This window comes from Tauraco erythrolophus, chromosome 1 (assembly GCF_009769465.1).
Source record: "Tauraco erythrolophus isolate bTauEry1 chromosome 1, bTauEry1.pri, whole genome shotgun sequence".
NCBI classification, from domain to species: domain Eukaryota; kingdom Metazoa; phylum Chordata; class Aves; order Musophagiformes; family Musophagidae; genus Tauraco; species Tauraco erythrolophus.
In genome coordinates, this window is record NC_141465.1 from 101,343,036 (window position 1) to 101,368,612 (window position 25,577).

Consider the following 25,577-nt stretch of genomic DNA (forward strand, 5'->3'; position numbering starts at 1 on the left):
AATCCTCATTAAAAAAAACCCTCCACATCATATATCCAGCTAGTTTGACCAGACTTCTGTTTTTCACGAGACCTCTTACCTTGCTGTAAGACAGAATCACCCAGGGAACAAATTGGATCCTACACTAACAAGGCTCTCAGGAAGCCAATTACAAAATGGCAAAAAATGCTGAATAGAGACATTAAATAACACAGCTGTCATTCTATGGCAATGCATGGGATACACCTAAGAGCCACTCGTGGCCAATAAGTCAACGTGAGGATGTGCATCAGCTTGCAAGAGCATAAAGGAAAGGAAAACAGTGTTTCTTGCACTATACTGCCAGGAAAATGGAGCCATGGTGACCACAAAACATGGCTAGATTGGGGTAAGTCCATTCGTAAGGCCAGGTCTAGGCACAGGATGTTGCTAAGGGCAGCAGAGTGGAAGAGAGAGAAAGCTGATGGAAGCCTGGCTGCCAGTTTTGTCCCCACAGTCGCTCTGGGAAGCCAGTCTGATGCTGTGGCAGTGTGGGAGACAGCTGAGCTGACGTGAGGCAGCTACCAGTGAGGCCCGAGGGGTGGCTGTCCCACTGCACTAGTGAGGGCAAGGGCAGGGAGCTCTGTCCCTGCCTCTATGCCCTCTCTTTCCGCCCTGTGGTAGGACTTCAAACAGCAAAGTGCGTTTCTACCCTCTCTCCTGAAGCCTTGAGCCAGATACTGCTGCTTCCACTTAACAAATGGATTGCTGTCCTCTAACCAAGTCTACTTCCTATACTATTTTAATCCTTCAATTAATTTCTCTGAAGCCTCAATCCACTCTGATGAACATCAGTGGAAATTCATTCTCAGTTTCTGGGTGACTTGCCTGTGTTACACTGACAAATGCACATTAGTGGGTAATTAGCTTCTCAGTCAGTAGATAGGCTGTGCCCATCAATTTCTGTGAACAGAATGCACTAAACCCATGCAGTAAATCTACTCTTAGAGGCAGGACAATTGCAAAGCACCAAACACTAATAAACATCAGTCAAAACCTAAAGAACCCAGTACTGCCAAACACTGCTCTCAGCAATACTGCTGACCGGAGTGGGCAATTCCTTTAAAGAGTCTAAGTAATATATATTAACACCCACAGCTACAGTATATCAGACCAGATGAACCCTAAACTGGCAATAACATTGTCTAAAGGCGTATCGATCTCTCATTTTTGTTTGCTGCCAGTTTTATCGCACGCTTACGTCACTGAGATACTAAGGCTGAAAGACCACACCGTATCTTAGAAGGTAACCATCATTGTAAACATACAATCTCTGATCTGTGGGGTTATAATCAATACTTTGAATTGTATCTAACTTTTTATCCATAACGACACTAATTCTACCTTCCTGGCCAGTGCTTGTGTCATACATGTAGAAGATTTCCTCTTTCCTGGTGCTGATTGGCCTTGTGGCATACAGAACGCCACACAACATGAAAGCGTTGGAAACAGATGGCTTGTACTGCCTCGTCTGCCAAGTATTTAGCACATCAAGTGTGGTCTCATTGAGTTTGCTAATCACAATGTTGCCCATGCTATTTTCTGTTGAATATATTGCCCATAACCCACTTTCATCCACAGCAAAATCTATGTCTTGCCATGATACACCTGCATAAGAGAAACGATTACCGATAGCAGCATCTGGAAGCTCCTTTCTCAAAACCATGAAGTTTGTTTTTAAATTATGCTTCACCATATATCTTGAACTATAAGCATGATAGTACAAAAAATTATTATAAAGGGCAGCACCACTTCCTTCTCCATATGTTATTCTACTTTGATACATGGGTTTAAACAGCAGCAAATCATCAAAGGAACTATAAATTCTGTAATATTCCAAATATCTCCCATCTGTGTTCAATGGTGCAACCCAATAGACTTCCTTCTCTGGGTTAGAGGGATAGTAATCTCTACCCCAGGAACCATATTTGTAGGAAAATCCTCTCCAGTTCAGCTTGACAATATAGGGCTGGGTAACATTCAGTAGTCCACGATGAATGCAGCTACCTGCAATTAAAGAGAAAAAAAAACAGGTTTTCCAAATGTCATCATTAGGAGAGAGGTTTTTTTCTACTGCAGCCTCTAGAGTGTGCTTACTAGGGGTTAGCTTTGTGGCAAAGCACAGGCATAAACACACAATTTCATGTGTAAAAGGCTCATTTTGGGCCAAGATCAGCAACTGGATGTCACTAAGTGTTCCAAGTTGACTCAGAAAGTTTGTTAAAAAAAAAAAAAGTACATATTATTACAGCTATTTGTGGGGGTGGGAAGTGGAGAAAAGATAAGGACATCCAATCCTCAGTCAGAATTAATTCGCAGAAAATAAGTGCTCACTGTGCTTTTCCAGACAAGGGACGGATTTCTGTTTCTACCCATCTGATGCATGCCAGCTTGATGCACTAGGAAATCCCTTGGAAAATACAATTTCAGAAGCATTTTAGGTTATTTTCTACCTCAGTGGAACTGAGAGCATGGGAGATGGGGGAAAAAAAGAGAGAGGAGCATCTGATTTCTGTGTGTTTCACTGAGGAGGAGAAGGAAGGAGCAGCAGCAGCAGTAATTCCAGAGTCACATTTCAGGTTAGCATTCTGCTGTCAGAATCACAGCTGTACAGCAGTGCGTCACAGCTGCATGGTACCTTCCACCTCAGGCCCTCAAAGCAATCGCAGACAGTAGCAATCACTGCCTAGGAAATGTAGACAGAAACTACTCTGACTTTTCATGGCAGGCAACTTTAAAGAGAATATGACTTCAAGCTGAACAGAACAGCTCTGTTTTCCACATATCAACTACAAAGACATTTTCAGAATCACGGAAATTTTATTTATTTTTCTTTTTAATTTTGCTACCCAAAATTTTTGAGTTTTTGCACCTACAGAATGTTTTTCAAGATCTGCTGATAGGCTGGGTAGAATTTTTTCCAGGCTTACTAGGAACAAAAAAAGAAGCAAAATGAACATTCAAAGATGATGAACACACTTCAGAACAAAAAAGTCCAAATGAATTTAGATGCAAGAAATACTTTCCCTTTACTCATGGTGAATGGCAGTGACAGTCCTGTTTCCTGATAAATTCTCAACATTGTAAGTTACTGGCGGAAAAAATCCTCCACTCATAAATATCTGTGGGCCTCTGATGAGTCCGAAGCTGCCACTGGCAAAAAACAGCCTGCTTTTTTCCAAGTTTAAACATTAGATTTTTTTATTGCTGCCACAAAAATGTCCCGGAGTTTTCATTGTAAGGATATGTTCACCTGAGGTAGCAGATGCAGAGATGTCCAGTGACTGGCACCAGCTCACAAGCTTAGTGGTACTCCAATGTCTCCCAATTCAGTGGGTGCTGTAGCCACTAGACAGCCTTCCTTATTGGAGGTGGAGTATAATATGAATAGACTCAAATCTCACATGGCAATTAATAGATATATTAATGGCCACCAACTGTTCGATGTTAATAATACCTCCCTCAGCACAAGAACTCCATGCACCAACAGCTATGGCATCAATGATGAAAGTCCAACTTAACTTTTTAGATTTTAATATTTTGCATGGGTACCATTGTCATGATTGCTTACCACCTGTATGACAAGAATGGCTGTTCATAAGCTCAGTTGTATGAAGGAATGTCTAGCATATAAACAATCTGTGTCTTAGCACAAAGAAGAAAGAGAAATAACAAAGAGCTAATTTAGCTTTTGCCCTCAAAGCTGGCCATCCCTAAGCAAGGACAGATAATGCTTATGGAGCTAAACTGAAAACTCCTAAAGCTGCTGCCAGAAAAAGTCTAGGAGATATCTTGTGCTCAAAGACATCCTAGTCTATCCCACAGACAGAGGGTTATGAGGAGACAGACGAATCTGAAGTACTCACCTTGGAAAAACACTAGGAAACAAGATATTTGATGAAAAATGGGCTGTTGCAAACACACAGAAATCTTTTTGTCGTCTGCTTTGCCCAGAAGGAAGGTGCACTGTCTCTGGGATGAGGAAACCTGTAGCCTGAATGTGAGAAATATCCAAGCAAGAGGGCAACATTTGTGCCAATGCATAAAGTTGATTCGGGCAGTAAAGGTCTCCACGTCTTCTCCTTTCTCAAAATGTAATATTTCTCTCCTTCCACTACGTAACACTACCCCTCACAGCCTTTTGCTCTCTTGCGCTAGTGACTTGTGGAACATGTGACTCACCTGCAGCTACCTCTCAACATCTATGAGGAAGGTGGAGAACAGCTTTATGTTAAATATAAACCACTATGCTGAGCTAAATCTCTGTGTCCCCAGGCCACACTGGCAACTTCCTTGGGGTCAATATAGCCCATGGGAGCAGTTAGGCATCACTGAGTGTCCAGCTCAAGGCAGAGAAGGTGACATGAGTTGTGGGCAGCCCTGTCTCCTCCTCCAGTCCCTTTTGTGTCCTGGGATTCTTGCGGCTGAAACATGGCATGACCCTGGTTGAACGCTGCTTTCCTCCGTGCCATCAAGAATCCACAAATCAGCATTCCTGGCTCGGAGCAGATGAGCATTTAAGCATGCACTTAAGTGCTTTACAAAGGACGAGGCCCTGGAGCAGAAACCTCATTTCCAAATATAGCACACGAGGAAGCTTATATAGCACACTGACGTATGGCTAGCCAGGCTGCATCTCTGGAAATGGCACGTAGCATGGCTAGTAACATGGCCTCAGCACTTGGCACACTTATTGGTCTTTGGAGGTGCTTGTACCTCAGCTCATGCAAAGGACGAAAGCTAAGGCAGACAGTGCAAAATGGCTTGCAGCCTGCCAACTCCATAAATCAATTTGAACTGGTTTTTTCTTATATCCCTATTATGTATTGTTACCTCCGGCACGAGGGCTTCTTTCAAGCCGGTGACGTATTGAATATATTACTGCGCTTAAATCACAGTAAACTTATCTCAGAATTAAATGGTTATTAAATGCTCTAAAACTCTTGATTTGTTTAGAAAAATATTGCACCGAGGCTTGCAGGTAGTGAAGCACTGCTAAGCTCATCTATATGCGACCTCAAATAATTTTTCATGTCATTAAGCAGAACACAATTCCAGATTTATTTTAATAATTCATACATTGTTTCATAAATAAAAAACTAACGTGTGTTCAGCAGAGAGACCTTTTTTTACAAAAGAAATAATAAATTATTATTTCTTCCCTTAAAGAGAGCTCTCTGCTGAACACTTGTTTGGTTTTTATTTATGAAACAATGAATTATTAAAATAAAGTTAGAAGCGTGTTCCGTTTTAATGACATCAAAAATTGTCTGAGGTTTCTATAGAGTATGTGCTTGATTTTGATTTCCCTGAAAACTCTCCCAGAATTATTTTTTTTTTTTACAAAAAAAAATCTGTGGTAGTCAGGGGGTGATCTGTCTTCTGCACAGGTTCAGAAGAATTCATTGTTGTTTATTTAATCTAAACTTGCCTCCCTGTCTGGATCTTGTGGGAAGAAAAATGCACAAAGGAAACAAAGTGTCATGTAATTTTGTAAATATTAGAAGGTATTTGAAATAAATCCATATGCATTATTCAAACTTTCAAGTTTTTAACTCCTTTCTCCAGTGTTTTGGGCCACTGATAAACGACATCCTGGTATTTTTGCCTTCTTTTGTTTCATGCTTGTGTAGCAAATAGGCGAGAGAAGGACTAACATAGGTACAAACACATGTACTTCTCCTTCTCCCTACATAAAGAACCACTACCTCAGCTCAGTTGTTTACTAATCCTTCTGATTCATCAGAAAAGGAGTTAGCTCTTACTTGTCAGGACTGGAGGGAGCCTGACTTGCTTGGCCAACGGGCTGCAGAACTGAGCACGAGACGCATCCCGTTGGGTCTCGCTTCACCCCCTTCACCCAGAGCACTCATAGAGCACATCAGCTTCTCACTCCAACAATACAGGGGCTGAAAAAACTCCAGCAGCCTCCCCCCACCAAGAAGCTGCTTCTGATTGCAGAAGAGAAGGGCCCACAGTTTGCCTATGCAGCTGAAGATCACGAGACAAGGTGGGACCCACATTTAAAGGAACTCTCATGAGGGGCACAGAGACCAGGAGCAGGCTGGTGCTACACTCTTACACGTGCTCCCGATCATCAGATGTGCACCCTCCTCTCCCATCAGATGAATCACTGCGTCCAGATGTGTGAGCTGTTATCAGCCTTACTATGGCTTGAGACAAGGAGACAGAGCTGCTCAAGGAAGGGCTCATCTTGGCTCCTACAGTCTCAGTGACATAAGAAGACACACACAGACACCTCAGTCTTCACCAGCATCACAGGGCACAGACATAGGCTGACAGCTGTGTCAGAGGAGACTCACGTTGTCAGCATCTAACAGTGGATGAGGTGGACAGCTGGAGTTCATCTGACCTACCTTCAGGCAACTAAAAATTCAGGTGCCTCAGCTAAGGACCCTCCATTGCCAGTGCAGAAATGCAGCTGTCTCCAGAGGCAGTTCAGGCAGTCTTAGAGAGGAGGCACTGGCCAGCTCTTCTCAGGTGCCTATAGGCATGTCTCTGTCTTTATGTATGGATGTATTTGTTTCAAAACACAACCCAAAACACTTAAAAAATATAGGCATCTTGGGTACATAGGAGCTAAAATATAAGGTAAAAACGAAACCACTGTAAGACTCTAATAAGATTGCCTGAGTTTCAGCGTTAGGCTACACCAGGTCTTTCTCCTGCTGAGACCTACTCACCAGTAACTTGAAATCCTTAATTCCTAAATGTATAAAAGCCAGAAAAAAAAAAACAGCTTTACTCTATTTTGCCTTTCTTTCTTTTTTTTAGCCTTTGAGAGTTTCATCTGACTCACTTCTCCTTGCTGCCTCTCTCAGATCATTTCAGTGAAATGTGACAAAGAATCTGCTGCAGAGTCCTCAAAGAACCATCCTGGGGTCTTTTCTCTCTATACCTGCCCTGATGCAGCCAGATGAGATCAGCACAAAAGGAAAACAAATGGATAAATATTTCTTCCCACTGGAGTGGTGAGGAGAGGGATGCCAGGAACTGCTGCAGATAGGAAAGCCAGTGACGATGAGGATGATTGATTAACTATACATTTACTGAGCTCCATCTCAGACAATCGGACACCCACCTCTCCAGTAGGAAAGAAAAGCAAATGGAGACGAGTGATTTCTTTCTGCTACGTTGCTTGAGAACAGGCCTACTTACTCTGAGTAAGTAGAGTAACCAGCAAAAGCCTTGGGGGAAAAGTCAGAGGGGCTGTGTACTACAGCAATGAGAAGCAAGAAGCTTTAATTAAACTTGCCTTTAGACTCATGGTCTTAGACAGCTTGGGGATTAGCCAAGCTCTCTCTAGTTCATGTTGCCTACCCAAAATACTCAGGATAGAGGATGAAGGGGGAAAGGAAACGCAGTCTGAAAACAGGACAAAGAGTCAGTTTAATACAAACATTATAAATATAATATGAACTAAAAGCAGGACAAGGCCGAATGGTTTGGCAGGAATTCAAGGCATTCAAGCTCGCAGAGAAAACGTATGGAAATTGTGTTCAAATGCGTAAATGAGTGCTAGAGAGTTTCAGAGGCCTAGGTGTGAGCATCCATGCAAAAACTGCAAAATGACCATCTAGAAAATGCAATGCTCTCACATACTTACTCCATCTCCCCAAGCAATAACATCTTCCTCCTACTCCTTGTTTTCAGATACGGTCCACAGGACATTTAATTGCTCTACAAAGTTCTTTGCCCAGAGAACATTTGCTCCCTGCCAGGCACACAAAGCCAGGATACACCAGTCCCATGTGTATTAGTAGGGATCTGAGACTATATAACACCTAGGTTATCTGTACAGCTGGCATCTCCCAACAGGCAGGAAACTTGCCACCAGTCCACGTTTGCTCTGCCTGTCCCTTACACCACCCTCAGAGACCACCCTCACCTTAAAAGTGGTCATGACAGGACACCCACACACATCCTCTAACCCCTCTGGGGTTGAGTAGATGATAAACTCACAGACAACACCAGGTGATGTCCTCAGCTGATGTCAATGGTGGTAATTCTGTGGAAGTCAATGGAGCTATCGTTGTTCATACCACCTGGGCTTTTAGCCTTCTAAGTTATTTTCTGCTCTGTGGTTCTCACACAATGCCATGACATGCAAAGGTGCCTTAGCTAGCTAGCACACTAGCCAGGAGTAAGGCAATGCTAAAGCAATGCAGGTCTATCAATCTCCCCATCGTGCCCTGAGAAACAATGCTAAATAATTCTATTAAGGTCACAAACCTGTGCAGTTACATTTACCCATCCCAAAGCTATCATCCTGCTCCAGACATGATTTGCCTATCCCTGCATGGAGCTGCACTGTGAAGCATAGGCCTTCCCTTCCCACTCTGTGAAAGCTCCTATGTCCCACAGACGCTTATGCCAACCACCCAGGCATAAAAGCAGCCTCTTCTTCCATCACTCATGGAAGGACACAATATTCTTGTTCCAGAACTCAGTACATTCTCATCAAAACAAAGGCTTGCTGTAGGCTTGAAGAGAAAGAGGCTGTTTCTTTCCACACGCCGTCACCCTCAATAAATCAATGAGATGCCTTTCAAATACTTGTAAAACATTGTGGGTTTTGTTGTTTGGTTTTTTTTTCATTGAAACATTTTAAGCCCTTCCTTAAGGAGCAGAGAAGGGTCTTAAGATTTTGCAATGCAGGTTCTTCTTTCAACTTTTTCTCCTGCCTGATCCCCCAGACAAGGTGTTACTCATGCATCCTGTCAGAGAAGAGCTTGCATCGCCATGAAGCCCTAAGGAGATCACAACAGGAAAGGCTGCTGACCTTAAGGGAAGCTTGTGTTTCTGCCTCTCTCCTTTCCAATGTTATTCACTTGAACTAGCTGACCCAAAAGTGGGGAGAGGTAAATGCTGGGAGGTGCAAATCTGCGCTCCTTGCAAGCAGGGCCATCATTCCTCCTTTTTTGTGGGTTCCTCTGTCTGATTGCTAACCAGCCTATGTGAAAAAAGGAATCTTTCCCCTGGGTATTGTATACAACAGAGAACTTTCTCTCTTAATGGTATTCCGCCAAAAGGAACCTCCTGTGTATAAAACACTTGGGGGATCCACATATTTTGACAAATCCTCCTGTCTGTTAGTGAGTGGGACGCTTGACTTGGCATACCTAAACTAGCGTTTCCTAAATGGTTTGCTCCAGTATATCATATCTGACTATTAATATTTCTCAGACTACAATTCACTCGCAATGTGATTTTTCAAATTGAACAGACCATCGAGACAAAAATTATTCCAGTTGTAAACTAATTACCACATGCCCTGTGACTGTTGATAGTTCTATATGAACTGCACTCCGGGAACCACTGATCTAAGCACAAGAACATGACCTTTCCTAGTTAAGAAAATGGTAAAATCCTAGTTCAGCTGAAACCAGTAATAAAGTTCCCACTTATATTCCCGAGACCAGAACTTCCCCTCAAGGTTCTTGACCTTCTGATTTAGAAGAATCTTTTGCCTGTGAAGCAAAAGTAATCTCCATGCAAAGCTACCTTCCGGAGCTTGCATACCAACAGCTTTAGTACATCAACCGTTGCTCATACATTTCCCAAGCAGCATTAGAGCAGAATTACCATGACACAGGTCACTTTCACAGGAACTATTAAAAATCAAAGCTGGTCAGAAAAAAACATAGTTTCCCACAAAAAAAAAATAAAAAAGGTAATTGTTTCGAAAAAAGAGAGGGAGGGTAGAGATTCCCTTTTCGCACTGTAGGTGAGAGGAAGATTACGACTTTTTCCGGTTGAAAACAGCTCCTGCATCTGGAAGCGTTTGTTTCCTGCTCTCATTTTCCTTTTGAACCGGTTGATGAAACATTAGGAGCTGTCTGTTCAATTTTTCAAGAGCTAAGTGGTATCATTACAATTGTATTTAATATTAACAAAGAGAAATCTGTGCGTTTACTGTTCTACCCATGTATTATGTTGTTTCTTATCTGATACACGCAAGTGAGATGTTTACCTGGTGGGAAATAAGGGCGTACTGTAGTTTTGTTTGTGCCCTCTTCACACGCTTTCAGTCGATTCTGCAGAGACACAATTTGTTGACGAATTGCAAGGATATTGTTTTTGTCCAGTGATTCTAGTTCATTCACCAGTATAGTCAGATTTGTGATCTAGGGGAAAAAAAAAAAGAAAAGAGTGCGAGTTTAAATTTCTGTCGGCTTTATTTTATTGATATTTGCAGACAGGTTGATCATATCACAGAAGATGCTACAGAATGGGTTTTAAGAAATACCTCTAAGAATAGACCTTATTCTGCCAGCCTGAACTTCAAATTTCCAGCAGAGGTATGTGACCAAAAGGAAATGCTTTAACACTCAGTTGTACACCACAATGCAAAAATATAGTATTTTGTACATAGTATAAAAGTATCTAGTAAGTCTTAAGCAAGTACTAGCTATTATGTATAAAAAGTACTTATTCCAGCCTTACAAAAGTACCTGGAAATTTTATTTGCAAAGACAAATAATGTTCTCAATCACCTCCTTGATGATCCAGAGGACAATGGAGAAAATGATATTACACTTTCCATCTGAAGTAATTATTCTCTCTAGGTGAGTGATTAATTACCATTTTGAAAATGTGATTTATAGTCTGCTGGGAAGGTGATAGTCTTTCCAACTTCTTGATTTCATATTGATTGGGCCACTGCCCTAGCAACCAGAAGCTAATTTTTTAATTATCTACGTTAAAGCACAGAGGCTTTCAAGCATGGGGGTCTATAAGTTAATATTTATTGTAATAATTTAACCAGCTCCTCTGCTTAACACTATGTATAACTGTTAACTTTCAAGCAGATAGTTGGCAAAAATAAAAAGGACCCCATTTGTTTTGAGGTTTCTTTGCTTTTCTGTGCTCTATATCAAGGAAAAATATGTTAATGCATTTAAGGTCAAGCTTTCTTTTAATTTATGCTGATGAAATGCTAAAATAATTCCTCTGACTGCAGTAGAGACAGGCTACATTTCCTCAACCTAAACACTAAAGAGAGAATAGGCTATCTGTATATTTGAACCCTCTGTGGCTAATTAAGAGTCTGGCAATACCTCCAAATATATTTGCTCAACGATGACATTGCTTCCAACAAGGCTGGATTTCAGCTGAGTGACCAGTCTCTCCAGGTCACTGATTTCCACTTTCAGTAACTGGAAGTCCAGTTCTGTGTAAGATACACTGCTCTTCTCCATATGCTCCACTCTGATGGTTAGATTAAGGATTTTCTGCTGATACAGTTCAATCATTTTTGAGTACTCTCTAACCTTAAAAAAAAAAAAAAAAAAGGTACATATTCAAGTCCAGGTTAGCAAATAAAACAGGTCTGTTTGACAACTTTATTCTGTCTCCGAGTATCCCATGCATAACTTCCAAATACTTGACACATATATTTTTCACATAAAGTCCATAGATGAAATTCTCATCACATACACAAAAAATGTGTAATTTAACCCTCGTTTATTGTTGGCAGTTCCACAAAGTCCCCTCAGGAATGCCTCGGGATAACCGAAGGCAGAATTTTACTCGCAGTCTTCCATTTTTTAAATTCTTTGCCAATATTGTCTCTGTGAGCTAATTTTATCCTCAGTATGCTAAGAACTTACATTGGAGAAAAATTTAGTAGGAAATCTAAAGTGTATTATCTCACAAAAGCAACCCAAGGAGGCTGAAAAATGCAATAAAGGCTTCCTAAGTTTTTCAACTTCATTTCTTACTAACTCTGAATCCTAAGAGGATTTTACCTTGTGTACCTTTGAATCGTGTCAAAAGTTGGTGGAACTGGTTTGGGATTTGTCTTTGGGCAGGGTGGCAATGTCTAAACACAGTGTTAAAAATCAAATCTGGTTTAAATGAAAGTGTAAAATTTATTGCAGGCTTTAGCTACAGCAATTTACATAGCAACCTTTCAGTCTTTGAACCATTAAACAGGTGTCCAGATAAATATGTTCTCAAGCATGTATCTGCTGAGGTAAAGGTCACAGCAGCATTGTGATGCAGAATGTTAAGAATGCTATGTGAATTTGGGACATTCCATGGAAAATATTAGTTCCTTGAAAATCAACACTTTGAGAAAGATATATTTCTCTCCTGTATGCTTCATGAAAGTCATATCTCTTTTCCCTTACACTAGTATAATTATATCACAAAAGGTAAGAAGTAAGAATAAATAGAATTAGTTTGCTGCACCAGTAACTCCGTATTTATACTCTCCTTTCAATTTTGATTGAATCTTTTGTGTTACCAAAGGGGAGGTATTGAAGCTCATGGCATGGAAATTCATGAAGTGCAGAAATGATCCTTTAAGATCTTAAGATATTTAGTGATGTGGTTTAAGAAGGAGAACCATAAGTGACAAGACTCTTTTCAAAAGTATAATTTTCAACAGTGGCACAACCACACCTTAAATCTGGAAGAATCCACCAGCAAACCTCTGCATGCACATACATAACATGCACCAACAGCAGGCTGCTCAATCCCATGCATTTAAATCAGAATTTGAAACAGATCTTCTCTTCTAAATGAGTGCAGCCAGACTTTTTGCTGCTCTGATAGGAACTGGCATGTCTCCATAAGCTGCAGCAGAAGCGCACTGACTCATATCACTGGATGCTCTAGATCTCCCAGGACAAGCCAGGGTAACTCCAAGCTAAGCTATTTATTACATTTAAGAGTCAGAAAATAATAGCATATAAAGATACGAACTAGGTCCTTGTAACTAACTGGCAACAGAGACAGAGAAGATCCCTTGTCCTAGCTGTTACCATCATCTGTTCAGAAGGGAATAGTGTGAAGAACTGGACAATGTTCTTGGAAAAGAACCTCACACTTTCACTGATCACCAAAATCTGTTTGGAGTTGGAAGATATCCTCAAAAGAGTCTTCTGAAAAAATCTTCAAAGGTCATTGTTTAAGCTGTGTGTCTAGAGTTTGCACAACAGAAAAAGAACACGATTACAGCCTGAGAAATATAAAGTCCACGTTTAAACAAAATTGCACGGCTGTCGGAAGCTATGTATGTCATAGAGGTATTTGGAAATCTATCGAGGTATTATTAACCTTTCTCACAGTAGCAATAATAATAATAATAATAATAATGATGTAATACAGACCAAATGTACAAACCACTGCAATAAACAGACTGCTGGAATTAGTGATGGTTACTCATTAGTTAGAAACCTGTGAATCTGGAGTTTTCTCCAGGGTTCTGAGAGCCTGGACAAAATGCTGAGGGCTGGAATAAGACATACATAGTTATTTCAGCCCTGATTGCGTTGTGCTGCAGGACACAGACCTGAAGTTCTCCTCCCACATCAGAGGGTTTTCACTCAGTCAACAATTTAGGTCATTTAAGGACATGCCAACACCATGCAGTGGCGTATAGCTGAAGATATCCATACAGCCTGAAGTAGCCCCAGCACTCTGCAGCGCTCCATACAGCCACACCAGCATCACAATGAACTTAAGCTAATAGCTCCCCTGGCGAGTTATCGGACAAATATAATTTTCTCAGCAGTGCTCCTTTAACAGGTCTATACTGCTTTTGCAGACAAATCCAGCACATATGTCAAGCATTGCAATGACCTCTGTGGACATTCCTGCCCGCTCAGATCTGTCTTAGGAGCTCCTGTAGTTTAGAAATATCAGTTGAAAAAGGAACATGATGCTGCTCTGTTGCTTGGCAGATACAGATTTAAGCAGCTTGTAATCCTTACTCTTCTACTGCATCTACCTGCTAGGGACTGGCTGTTGTCTCTTGACAGGCTGGCACAGAAACTCTGTGCATATCACATATTTAGACCAATAACTGGTACTGATTGCTGCCACATTTGTTGTAAAAGCCTAAAGTAGGGATGATGAGTGCCTAGGGCATTAGCCCCATCTAGGAAGAGAGTGGAGCCGTGTGAGGCATACGGAGGAAAAACATACCTTGGATTCAGTTTTTCCTCCTTTTCAAACATCGTCACTCTTGTGGAATGAAAAGGGCAGGAAAAACCTGCAATGCTCATTTACTGTGTCATTTACCTGCAATTGGTATTTATCAACACAGGGTCTGCAGCATGCAAACAGACACTTCTCCAGCATGCATTTGGAGAGTACAGAAGGAGGAACAAAGGTGCAAGATGAAGATGTAAAAGAAAAACAGTGGGAGAACTGAGGGAAGATAAGAAAGAAGTGACAAAATCAGCAACTCTGTAAAGTCACTCGGCCCAGGACACTGGCTTTGGGCAGGCCTGTCCCCTACAGACCCATAAGAAGCAAGGTTGGCAAGCAGTCTGCAAGCTGACACTGAGAAGAATTCCACTGCAGGTTAACCTATTCTGAAAACAGCTGTTCCTGGCAGAGGACAGGCATGCTTTTTTTCTCCTGTTTTTGTTACATGAGGATGTTGTGCCTGTTGTGAGCCAAGTTCTGAAAGGCACTTGCTCTCCTTGGAATGAAGTGTTGATCCATCCCTGCTACGGAGATGTCCTCTCCCCGTTCCTATTGAGAGAAGCAGCCAATTCCTGCTTTGCTTTGAAAGGTTAATTTTCTTCTGCAATCATAATTATGCTGGGAAAGGTTGATGTGACAGAGGAAAAATTAGTCTGGTATTTTCAGCCCACAGTTTGTACTCATTTGGCACAAGAGAGCGACTCTTTATCTGCGAGCTTCCTTGCCTGCTGATTCTATAAAAGGACCCCCTTGCTTTTTGAATTAGCCTACAATCAGGCAAAAGGTTAACGATTCAATCAGGTTGTTTATCTGGAACTTCTAGTACATGGAAAGCATCCTTAAGAGGGTCCAATCTTGCAGCTCTTACCCAGGAAAAGCTCCCATGAGTTTCAAAGGGTGTTTAGAAGAACGAATAAAGCACAGATTCTGAGAGTCAAAAACAAAAGCGCTCCATAGAAATTCCCACCCCTGCAGTGAGACTACATTATGTTTGAGCGTAATTCCCCAGGATTTTGCTCAGGATCATTTCTAATAATGATCAATAATGAAAACTGGGCTTTCCTCCATTTCATTATTTCTTTCTTTCTCTGAGTATTATCACCACTAAGGCAATGTACAGGATTGTATAAGGAGAGTTTTTTCCACAACTGGAAAGGTGAAGAATTTTTATGCACGGAGACTCATGCATCACAAGATCTGAGATTACTTAAGCTCAGATATCAATAGGGCAATGCTTGACAGCTTTCTTCTTTCTACAGAAAATTAATATCATATCTGAGAAAGCTTACACACATTGAGTTACACCAAAATGCAACCTATTCATTCTCATTTCTGACCCAAAGTGTCTCTGCCTATATCACACCAAAACATATGTCACATTTTATCTAACTAGATGCATTGCAACACCGCTTGGCTGATTGGTCTCAACAGGATGAAATTCAGTGAAGCCTTAGTTAGGTCAAGAATTTTCACTGTCTTCAGCAAGATTTGAAAGCCAAGGTCAGTGCCTACACCACAGCGCTCTGCTGGGCATCTAAGGATGACAGTGCAGTTACACCAGCTGACACCAGCTGGCAACCTCAGATATTAGTCCACGGTGCGGATTCAGCTTGCCCTGACTTTAGATATGAGTTTCAGATACAAATCTGGACACCTAATTTTAGGTATCTAGAGTAACCTGTGTCTTTATACGAGCAAGACACCTGAATTCAATGGAGATCTGAGGTTGTCCACATAGAGAGGTCAAGCAGCACTTGAGACACTCTGCAGATCTGCATGGGATTAGCAGATAGATCACACATCCTAAAGAAAACATGCACCATGCTGAGGAACATACTGGTAAGAGGCTAGTTACACTAGGGCATGTAACTGGGAAAGGTGGTACACAAATACCTTGAAGAACCACGCCAACTTTCTGGCTGGGAATCATGCCCCTGATCCTGTCCCAGCACAATTAGCTTAAAATGCTGGCACTGATCACAGTGGGAACAGTATGGGGACCTGAAATCTCAGTGATTTTCATGGATCATTAACTCTGAGCTACACCTCCATCCTGCAAGGGATCAGGTAACTCCTGTACTTGGAGGCAGTGGGGACTTCTGTCAGCTTGCCCTTCATATCCCTGCTGACAGCTGAATGCGTTTCATTGTTAGCTCTGGTTCTTTCAAAACAAATTATTTGAACTGAAAGATCTTACCATAGGATCCTCAGCCTGTTGTTGTGTTTTTTATGCACAACTTCTTATCTATTCTTGATTATACCAGAGGAGGGTTATGAATATTTATGGTTAGAATTTATAATTTAATGCTGCGCCTTTTCTGCTGATTAATTCAAGGACACTTCATTTCTTAAGATGTTTGGTTCCTGAAGAAAACACTTTCTGCTGGACACCTAATCTGAATCCTGAATATTTATCCACAACCAAAAGTCAAAGACGAATTTCTTTCTTCACAGGCAACTTCACTCAGTGCACTGCAGCATGTGTAGGTTTGCCCTGAGTTCCTCAAAAAACGGATATGAATTCATTCAACAAGCAGCCAAAGTAGTGTAAGGTGTGTTTGTCTTCAACAACAATGCATAATTCAGCAGTCTCACTGCCACAGCTTCAGATGTCGACAAGGAAGATACTCAGGTTTTTTATATTTTTTTGAACCAGTGAGAGCAGAGGAAGTGAAGGGACAAATATTCACCTACTTCTTCATTCTGGGCCATGGTGACCTTTCTCCTCTTTCCCTTCTTTTCCCTCTTACAATCTGGCTGGCTTGATACAAATAATAACACATGAAAGAGCAGGAGGCTTCACTTCCTATAGCTCTGTGTAGCAATCACAAGCCAATAAAACTGAGCCAAAAGAGGGAAAACATAACCATTCTTCCAAAAATACCATATGCCTGTAGCTGCAAAGGCCTAGAAAAGAGACCTAAGGACATTCAAATGTATGACATGCTACAATGTCAAAGATTTGAGATTTAATCACCATTCTCGTTGTTCTTACAGAGCCCTCTTTCCTGCTGTTTGAAAGACAGGTCACAGAAAAGCGCTGACTGCTGTACTTTTTCACAAGCAACCATTTTTCAGCAAAGATACAATTGTTATATTTATAAGAAAAGAACACCTTACTTGAGAAAGTTCTGTCTCAAATTTCTTGGAGAGTGTCGTGGCTATAATTTCCAATTGCTCAGCCTTCTGCACAGGAAAGGTGGTATCCGGCAAGTACACAGAGCACTGACAAGTTCCCTTATCATTCACAGAGCCGGACACATTGGCGAAGAGCTGCAATAACAAATCAATAAGGAAAAAAGTGTTAATATTCTTCTTTGGAATCAGTAGCTAATGCCCGACAATGATATGAGCTGTGACAATCACGAGACCAACAACTTGGTTATTAGACACGTTTCACTTTTTTTTTCCAAAGAACTCAAAATATCTAGCAATTTTTATGACTCAGCCTTACAAATCTTTCTGAAAACAGCTAAACATTGCTGAAAAGATTTTATCATTGGAAAAAAAAAAAAAAAAAGAAGCATATTTTTTCTTACTTTCTTTCTTACTTTCCCAATCATGTGGACAATGTTCCTGAGATAATGAATTCCAGCAGATGGAAAAGCACACAACAGCAGGAAAATAATAACTTAGTAAGTTAGGTCTTATAGTTACTTTTCTGTTAATCTGAAGTGAATTGATCAGATCATGTAGTCATTTCCATCCATAGAGAAGAAAGCACCAAAATAGAACTAGTAACAGGGAAAGTTTTGTAAAGAAAAATACTTCCTTTGGAGTTTCTCAGCTAGCCCCAGCATACAGACACATGCATTTAATTGTACACCGCTGAAAGGCAACAAATTAAATACACAGGCTCAGTCTAAGGTAGAGATACTTCTTTTGCTACAAAATATTGCACGGAACACCCACACATCACAGCCCGCTTACCCACCTCTGTGGATGGCTTGCAAAGCTATTGCCCATGCCATAAGCACAAATCGCCTTGTCCTGGATGTCTGCATGTTCAAAGCATCACCAGTTCAAAGCATCACCAGTGGAGCAATGTGTATGGTGTATGGAAAGGTCAGGGCTGGCAAATTACGATCTCGCCATAATTTAGAGCCAAAGCACATAATTTCTACAAACACTGGGCTGAATATTGAGTGCATTTGAAGCAGTTCTTTTTTGTTTATACACAAGGCGTTTCTCAGTTCATAAACCTACCACGGATTTATTAATAAAGATATTTGATGTTACTTTAAAATATTCTGGCACACACTTCAATGCAGCTGCATATTTTAAAACTACAGGCTTGCTCTTTAAATACTCTTCTTTCTATAATCTCTACTCCTGCCTTGCAGAAATCCCAGTTATTCATGTGTTTTCTATTTCCCTCTCCCTCTTAAAAATAAACAAGCAAACAACAAAACTGTCTACTGAAAGCTGACATTTCAGCACTTTTTCCCTCGCTTTTTCACAGTGATTTTGACTAACTTTCTCACTGCCAAACCAACCCAGAACAAGCAGTGATGGCCAACAGCAAAGCTGTCTTGATCTGTGAGCCCAAGAAGAGAACAGCAGAGAGCAGGAATGATCCCAGTCCACACTTCTGGCAACTTCTTTACTGCAGCCGTAAGAAACAGCACACATCTCATTTTGAAAGAAGGCATGAAAAGATGTTTTATCTGTGTTATTCAAGCACCATGGGTCTTAAAACTTCACTCATAGCCAGACTGCTGAAGACATTTAACACAAAAGGAAGCAGATAAGTATCTCATGGCATTCCAGAATGTCCCAGCACATAACTTCCACTGATTTCCCTGCCAGGCAGGTTACCAAAGCACTCTTAAATATCCCAATGAGAACATACTGCAAACTGTTTCTATGTTTCCAAGCACTTTTGAGCACGTATTGGGTTTGCAGGCAAAGTTTTTGTAGCAGAGGGGCTACAGGGGTGGCTTCTATGAGATGCTGCTAGAAACTTCCCCTGTGTCCAATAGAGCCAATGCCAGCCAGCTCCAAGATGGACCCACCACTGGCCAAAGACGTGCCCATCAGTGATGGTGGTAGCACCTCTGGGATAATATATTTAAGAAGGAGAAGAAAAAAACCTGCATAACAGCAATTGCAGATGGATAGAGGAGTAAGAATATGTGAAACAACTCTACAGACATCAAGGTCAGTGCAGAGGGAAGGTGAGGAGGTGCTCCAGGCGCCAGAGCAGAGATTCCCCTGCAGTCCATGGTGAAGACCATGGTGATGCAGGCTGTCCCGCTATAGCCCATGGAGGTTAACAGTGGAGCAAAGATCCACCTGCAGCCCATGGAGGACTCCACGCCAAACCAGGTGGATGTGCCCAAAGGAGGCTGTGAAGCTGTGGAGAACCTGCACTGGAGCTTAGGGGACCCACGCTAGAGCAGTCTGTTCCTGAAGGACTGCAACCTGTGGAAGGGACCCATGCTGGAGCAGTTCATGAAGAACTGCAGCCTGCGGGAAGGACTCGTGTTGGAGAAGCTCATGGAGGCCTGTCTCCCATGGGAAGGGACCTCATGCTGGAGCAAGGGAAGAGTGTGAGGGATCCTCCCCCTGAGGAGGAAGGAGCAGCAGAAACCACATATGATGAACTGACCACAACCCCCGTTCCTTGTCCCCCTGTGCTGCTCAGGGAGAGGAGATAGAGATTTTGGGAGTAACATTAAGCCCAGGAAGAAGGGAGGGGTGGGGGAAGGTGTTTTTAAGATTTGGTTTTATTTCTCATTATGCTACTCTGATTTGATCGGTAATAAATTAAACTAATTTCTCCAGATCAAGTCTGGTTTGCCCATAATGGTCATTAGTGAATAAGCTCTAGGTCCTGTTGGAGCGGGTTCAGAGGAGGGCCATGAAGATGATCAGAGGGCTGGAGCACCTCTTCTATGAAGACAGGCTGAGAGAGTTGGGGTTTTTCAGCCTGCAGAAGAGAAGCCTCCAGGGAGACCTGATCTTGTATCAGTCTTCCAGTACCTAAAGGGGTACTGTAAGAAAGCTGGAGAGGGACTTTTTACAAGAGTATGTAGTGATAAGACAAGGGGCAATGGCTTTAAACTGAAAAAGGGTAGATTTCAACTAGCTGTGAGGAAAAAAGTCTTCACTCTGAGGGTGGTGAGGCACTGGAACAGGTTTCCCAGAGAAGTTGTGAATGTCCCATTCCTGGAAGTGTTCAAGGCCAGGTTGGATGAGGCTTTGAGCAACCTGATGTAGTGGAAGGTGTTTCTGTCTGTGGCAGGGGGGTTGGAACTAGATTATCTTTAAGGTCCCTTCCAACCCAAACTATTTTATGATTCTATGGTTCTGTGATCTGTCCTCATCATTATCTCGACCCACAAGCCCTTCATTTTAATTTCTCTCCCCTGTCCAGCTGAGGAGGGTAGCAATAAAGCAGCTTTAGTGGGCATCTGACATTCAGCCAGGGTCAACCCACCACAGAAGATATGACTATCTGTACCTAAACTACTATCAAAAATAGATTCCTAAGTCACTTAGATGCTTTTGCACCTCTGAGTGCTCTGTGTATGGGCATGACTGGGATGGAAAGTTCCTCAGAAATAACAAAAGAAACTGACAGTGGAAAAACAAAAGAAGAAATGAATGTGGCTTAATGAGTACATGAAACTTTCTGTAAGACTGTTGTGCACTGGCATGTTAATTTTTGTGTAGAAGGTACTGTATTCTATCCCACCTGTGTATAACACAAATATAATATATATGTGTATATGTATACCAAAAGAGACCATACTATACATAGTATAGCATAGTATGTTCTATACATATATATATGTTTTGATATAGAGTATAGTGCAAACTACACATTGTGTACTCCGCTATAAATTACAGTCCTGACTATATATAGCCGTTGGTTTATCTAGAGGTAACTTAGCTTACTTAGCTTAGCTTACTCCATGTGCTAAATAAATCATTCATAAATGTATTCAGATGATCTCCCAGAAAACCTCCAACTTGTGCATTTAAACTCCCTATGAAAAGCATTCACTATGTTTTAACATTTGTGTTACGAGAGAGCCTTGAATTGAAGGTAGAGGTTCATTGGGGTAAGTGCAGCTTATATCCAAGCCAAGAGATGGTTTCCCCAAAGGAGCAGACAGCCTGAGCAGACAGAACTGTTTCCATTCTTCCATTGACATTACAAACATTGGGATTGTGATGTTCACGAGAATGAGAGGCATTGTTTAGTTAAAAGCCCCTTGGGTCAGCACATGCTTCAATCGAAATATAAAAACAGTTAAATTATAACTATATGATAAAAATGTCTTCCCTCATCCTGTTGAAAAATGCATGAGATAAGCTGTTACTTTTGATGAAGTTGTATGTTTTCTAAAGTTTAATAATTTACACTGAATACTTAGAAGAGAGTAAATTGTCCAGGCCTACATCAAGGACTTGACAGCAACATTTCAGTCTGTAAAATTAAGTTGTTACCTATATATATTTGAAGCTATGAGAAATGCCCCTTTTTCACATCCCTTCAATTTAAGAAAGGGAGTAGGAGTTGGCAGGTACTTGATTTTCTGAAAACCAGGAATTTATTCAGCTGCCTAAATGTGGACTGAGGATTATATCCTCAAAACAGACCAGCCATTTCAGTGCTTAATTTCCAGCTACATGGTAGCCCAGTGGCATTCATAGCTCTGAATTAGCTACTTGCTTTTCCTAAGACAAAGAATGGGACCCACAGAAACCACATGGCAGGGACAGAGGCCACTTCAGCTGGGCAAGGACATGGATGAGGTTTGAGTCCTGCTACTGAGATTCAAAGACTCCTAATTCCATTTAACTGTCTAAACCCTCCACCGAAACCAGAGACTTAAGCCTCTCTTAGAAGAGGTCCCTCCACACTTCCCAGGTGCCACACTGAGCTAGCCTGGACAACAAAGACCTGCCATTGAGCTGTCTACCATCTCTGACCTGATCCAGAGTTGTGCTTTGCACAAGCCCTGTTCTTGATACTTGGTTGCAGGACGGTTCAGAGCAAGTGTGTCCCATTGAGTCTACTCTAAAGCAAACATGTGATTAAGCAGTCACTGACTGAGAGAGGGAAAGAAACCAAATCTTGAAATTTGCAGATCATGGACTTGAGCACTGTACTGGAAGGCACAGAAATCAAATTCAAGTCCCTCTATAAGCAAATAGTTGAATAAAATTTGAGCTAAGCAGGATAGGAAGAATCAAGGTTTTCTCACCCCCCACAACCACAAGTGGGCACCTACCTCTCAGGAGATAGTTTCAAGGCCCTCCTCTGGTTTACAGGGGAAGACAGAGTTGAAAAAAGTGTTCTCCTTCCTCTAAGGAGGCTGTAACCACCAAACTGGTACCTTGTGATCAAACCCCCATGGTCCCAGATGTTTCATGTCTGAGGTCCAGTTCGGTAGTTACAAAGGCAATGCCAGAGCTTTGGATGTGACTTAAGGCATTGAACGACATGGCAGCAGCACTGATGATTTTGGGAAATCATTACTGCCTAAAATCCTGGATATGCAACACATAAATGCCTTTTCCTGGGCAGCCTAACTGATGAACATGTAACAAGGTTAAATCTGAGTGACTGCATAGCATTTAAAAGATGGGACACAAGTTCCTAATTTTGTTCTTTTTTCTAGACTTCATCCAAGAACAGTAAAGGTCATACCTTTGGCGGAGTACGCAGGTCACCAGTCGTTTTGCTAGGCTGAATCAGAGACGGAAGCATCGTATTGAGATGAGGGGTCTAAAAAGCAAAGGAAAGCCTATTTCAGTGTGAATTCTTGCATATGGCACCGTACCTTCCCCACCAGCTAGCCCCCATCTTGCAGCTCCGAAGCACTTTGCGTTTATTGTGGGAGCCATCCGCAGCAACTGTAAATTAATTGACTTTTTGATCTGCTGCTAAGGCGACTAAAGTTTCCCCAGGCACAGTGCACTTCATGGACACCTCTTCTTGAAGAAAGGCTCTGAGTGACCAGTCTGAGGCAGAAGAGGATGCTCAGCTTGCCTGGGAGGTGTGAGCTGGGGCTCTGAGAGGCAGCCCTGGCAGATTGCGTGGCAGTCTAAACCGACAGTACCGTGGCCTCCTTGCCCTGAATCTGGAGACTACTGTCCTCCCGGCAGGGACGTCCACTCCTCGCCGCTCCTCTGGGTGTAGGACTCACTGTCCCATGCATGCCAAGCTGTCAGGCTGTGAGCTGTGATGGCTGGGGCACACGTCCCACTCTGCTACTAGCATCACGGAGGGGGCAGCACCCCACCGCAGGAAGGGAGCGCTGGGGGAAGCCGCCACACTTCCAAGGATACAGCCAGGACCACTTTAGGAATCTTTTATGTCATAAGATTATAATACATCCCCTTTAACTTTCATCTGTGGCTGGCACCTGCCTTCCTGATGCAAGGAGAGAGCCTGTCACCCTTGCACTGTACTGTGTGTCCCTAAAGGTCCACTGTGTCCCCACGCAGTGAGCAGAGCATGATGCGTGGTCGTGGTGCACCACAGTGTCACCCATAGTGGGGTCTGATCAAAATCTGTGGCAAATTGGGAACTGCAGCAAGACATCCTCAATGTCAAATGGTGTGACAGACTGAGCATCACATGGGCTTCCCCTGCAACGGGACACCTACCCCTGGGAAATCCAAATGGCCAGCAAAGGGCAAGTTTATTTAAGAGCACAGTATAAACCGGCTTTTGTGGGACAGTTTGTCCGCTAAACCTGTTTGAACAAGCATTTGTGTGTTCATATGATTACACTGAACATTTGCAGGGGGCAGGCAGCTAATAGCAATTAAGAGAGGTAGTGCAGAGAGCATCACAAATTGTGTTAATTACACAAACTGGCCACTAGCTTAAAGCTAAGCAGACTGAGGAGAAATGCCTCCCATATTAAGGTTTCTACCCTCAGTTTATCAACATATATTTACACCTCCATCTTGACTTTTGCAACTTTTCATTCCTTGAGCAGATAAATGCACCTTCCTAGAAGATATCGAACTTCACTGCCTGCATCCACAGTGCTCCCAAAATCCAAAAAATATAACTAGAGTCACACAGGATTTTTCTGGTTGTTGACTAAATCAGACAAATCAGAAAGTCATTGGGAGCCAAAACGTTTTTTTTTTCCAAATTTTAACTAAATACCAAAAGGCAGTCACTTTGAGTCACGCAAAACCAAAATGTTGTGGGTTTTTTTTCATTTGGAAGAGCTTTTAAGATATTCACAAACTTATTGTTCTGCTAATTTAAGCCCAGTTTTAGATTTAAAAAAAAAAAAAAAAATAAAAGAAAATAAAAGAAAAAAGAGGCAGTACAGAATCAAAACAAATCTTTCACTAATGTAACTTTTGCTTTTTACATTTTTTTCAATGTTTTCTTTTCTCCCTTCTGCCCTGGATTTCTTGCTGTTTTGGCTTGATTTCCTGATGGCTTTGATTTGAACTTCTTTCTTGACCAATATGGGGAAGAGAGAGTGCCTCACAAAAACCACTCAGCATGGCTTTCATGTGCCTGGTCACAGATCATGACAGTAACCATGAAACTGGGAAAGCTCCCACCTCCCAACTCCTTCCACATCAAAGATGTGGATCCTCTCCTGCTATAAGCCCTTGCTAATTAATTAGAAGCTACACAGAGCATTTAATATCCACTCAGATCCTCACTGGGAGTTGCATTCATCTAACCAAAGGCAGAATTTGACTCTGATTTTAAACCTGTGCCTCACTCTTACACTTATTACCCAGTCCCTATACATTAGTTCGGGGGAGGATGGAGGAATACTTTAAACTTTCTCCATGCAGAGATCTCAACATTTGCCTAATAATTTTGCAGTAACCTTAAAAGAATTCTCGGTGATCTAAAGTACATGAGAAGACAAGAAGTCACCAAAGCTCAGGTTATGAGACCCTCATCTTACCACTTCTGTCGCTGCCGTTGTTCCAGCCAGAGCAATCACACGTTGCACAAGGAGCAGCACAGCCACCTGTATGTGCTTCATCTTCTCAACCAGCAGATGTGACAGCAAAGGGACAAAGGAGGTCTTTTATAGTGGAGTCTGGGGATTTCCCCAACCAAACCTTAAGGAACTTGCATGATATTTTTTTAAGTTTTTGGAGAACTGATGTCATGAGGTCATACAATAAGAGGTGCCAAATCACTAACATACTAAGAACGTGCCAGTTACTCACCATCAGAAATTAACTACATCCAATTTCCTGACAGGAAAGCTTTCCCATATGGTGCATTATCTAATCTTAATCTTGGTTATGCAGAACATCAGGTGCTTATTTGCTAGGACAGGTAGATAGACATTTCCTTGTACTGTGACTCAATCACAAAAATTCTTATAGATTTCTTCTAAGTTATGGAGACAATACAGGCCTGGGTGGTATTTATTACTTTTCATAGGTACAGAGACCAGCAGGTCAGGTTAGGCTTTTCACACACCAGAAACATCCTCCCCTTATTTCAAAGGCCAACAGACCTTGGACAACAAGTAAAATGCTCAGGGGTCTCTACAGCTTTTCAGTTCCCTCAAGTCTCATGTAACACAGGTGGGACACAGTCTCCTCCCATTTCTTTCCCAGTAGGCTTACATCTC

General features: G+C 41.9%; 1 protein-coding gene across 1 annotated transcript; it reads right to left on the bottom strand.

Annotated features, from left to right (window-relative positions):
• Positions 1-1,231: 1,231 nt before the first annotated feature.
• Positions 1,232-24,974, bottom strand: OLFM4 (olfactomedin 4). The gene is made up of 6 exons (XM_086611767.1): positions 24,894-24,974; positions 22,646-22,723; positions 17,101-17,253; positions 11,100-11,312; positions 10,013-10,166; positions 1,232-2,025 (listed from the first exon to the last, which is right to left on the bottom strand). The coding sequence occupies exons 1-6, from the start codon at positions 24,972-24,974 to the stop codon at positions 1,232-1,234; spliced, it is 1,473 nt and encodes a 490-aa protein (XP_086467893.1).
• Between the last annotated feature and the right edge of the window lie 603 nt (positions 24,975-25,577).

Excerpts from the sequence above, each read along its gene's own strand:
- OLFM4 (XM_086611767.1), bottom strand. The coding sequence starts at position 24,974 with ATGAAGCACATACAGGTGGCTGTGCTGCTCCTTGTGCAACGTGTGATT. Across the intron at positions 22,724-24,893 it reads CAACGGCAGCGACAGAAGTG|ACCCCTCATCTCAATACGAT; the intron begins GTAAGATGAGGG and ends TTTGCTTTTTAG. Across the intron at positions 2,026-10,012 it reads ACGCCCTTATTTCCCACCAG|GTAGCTGCATTCATCGTGGA; the intron begins GTAAACATCTCA and ends CTTTAATTGCAG.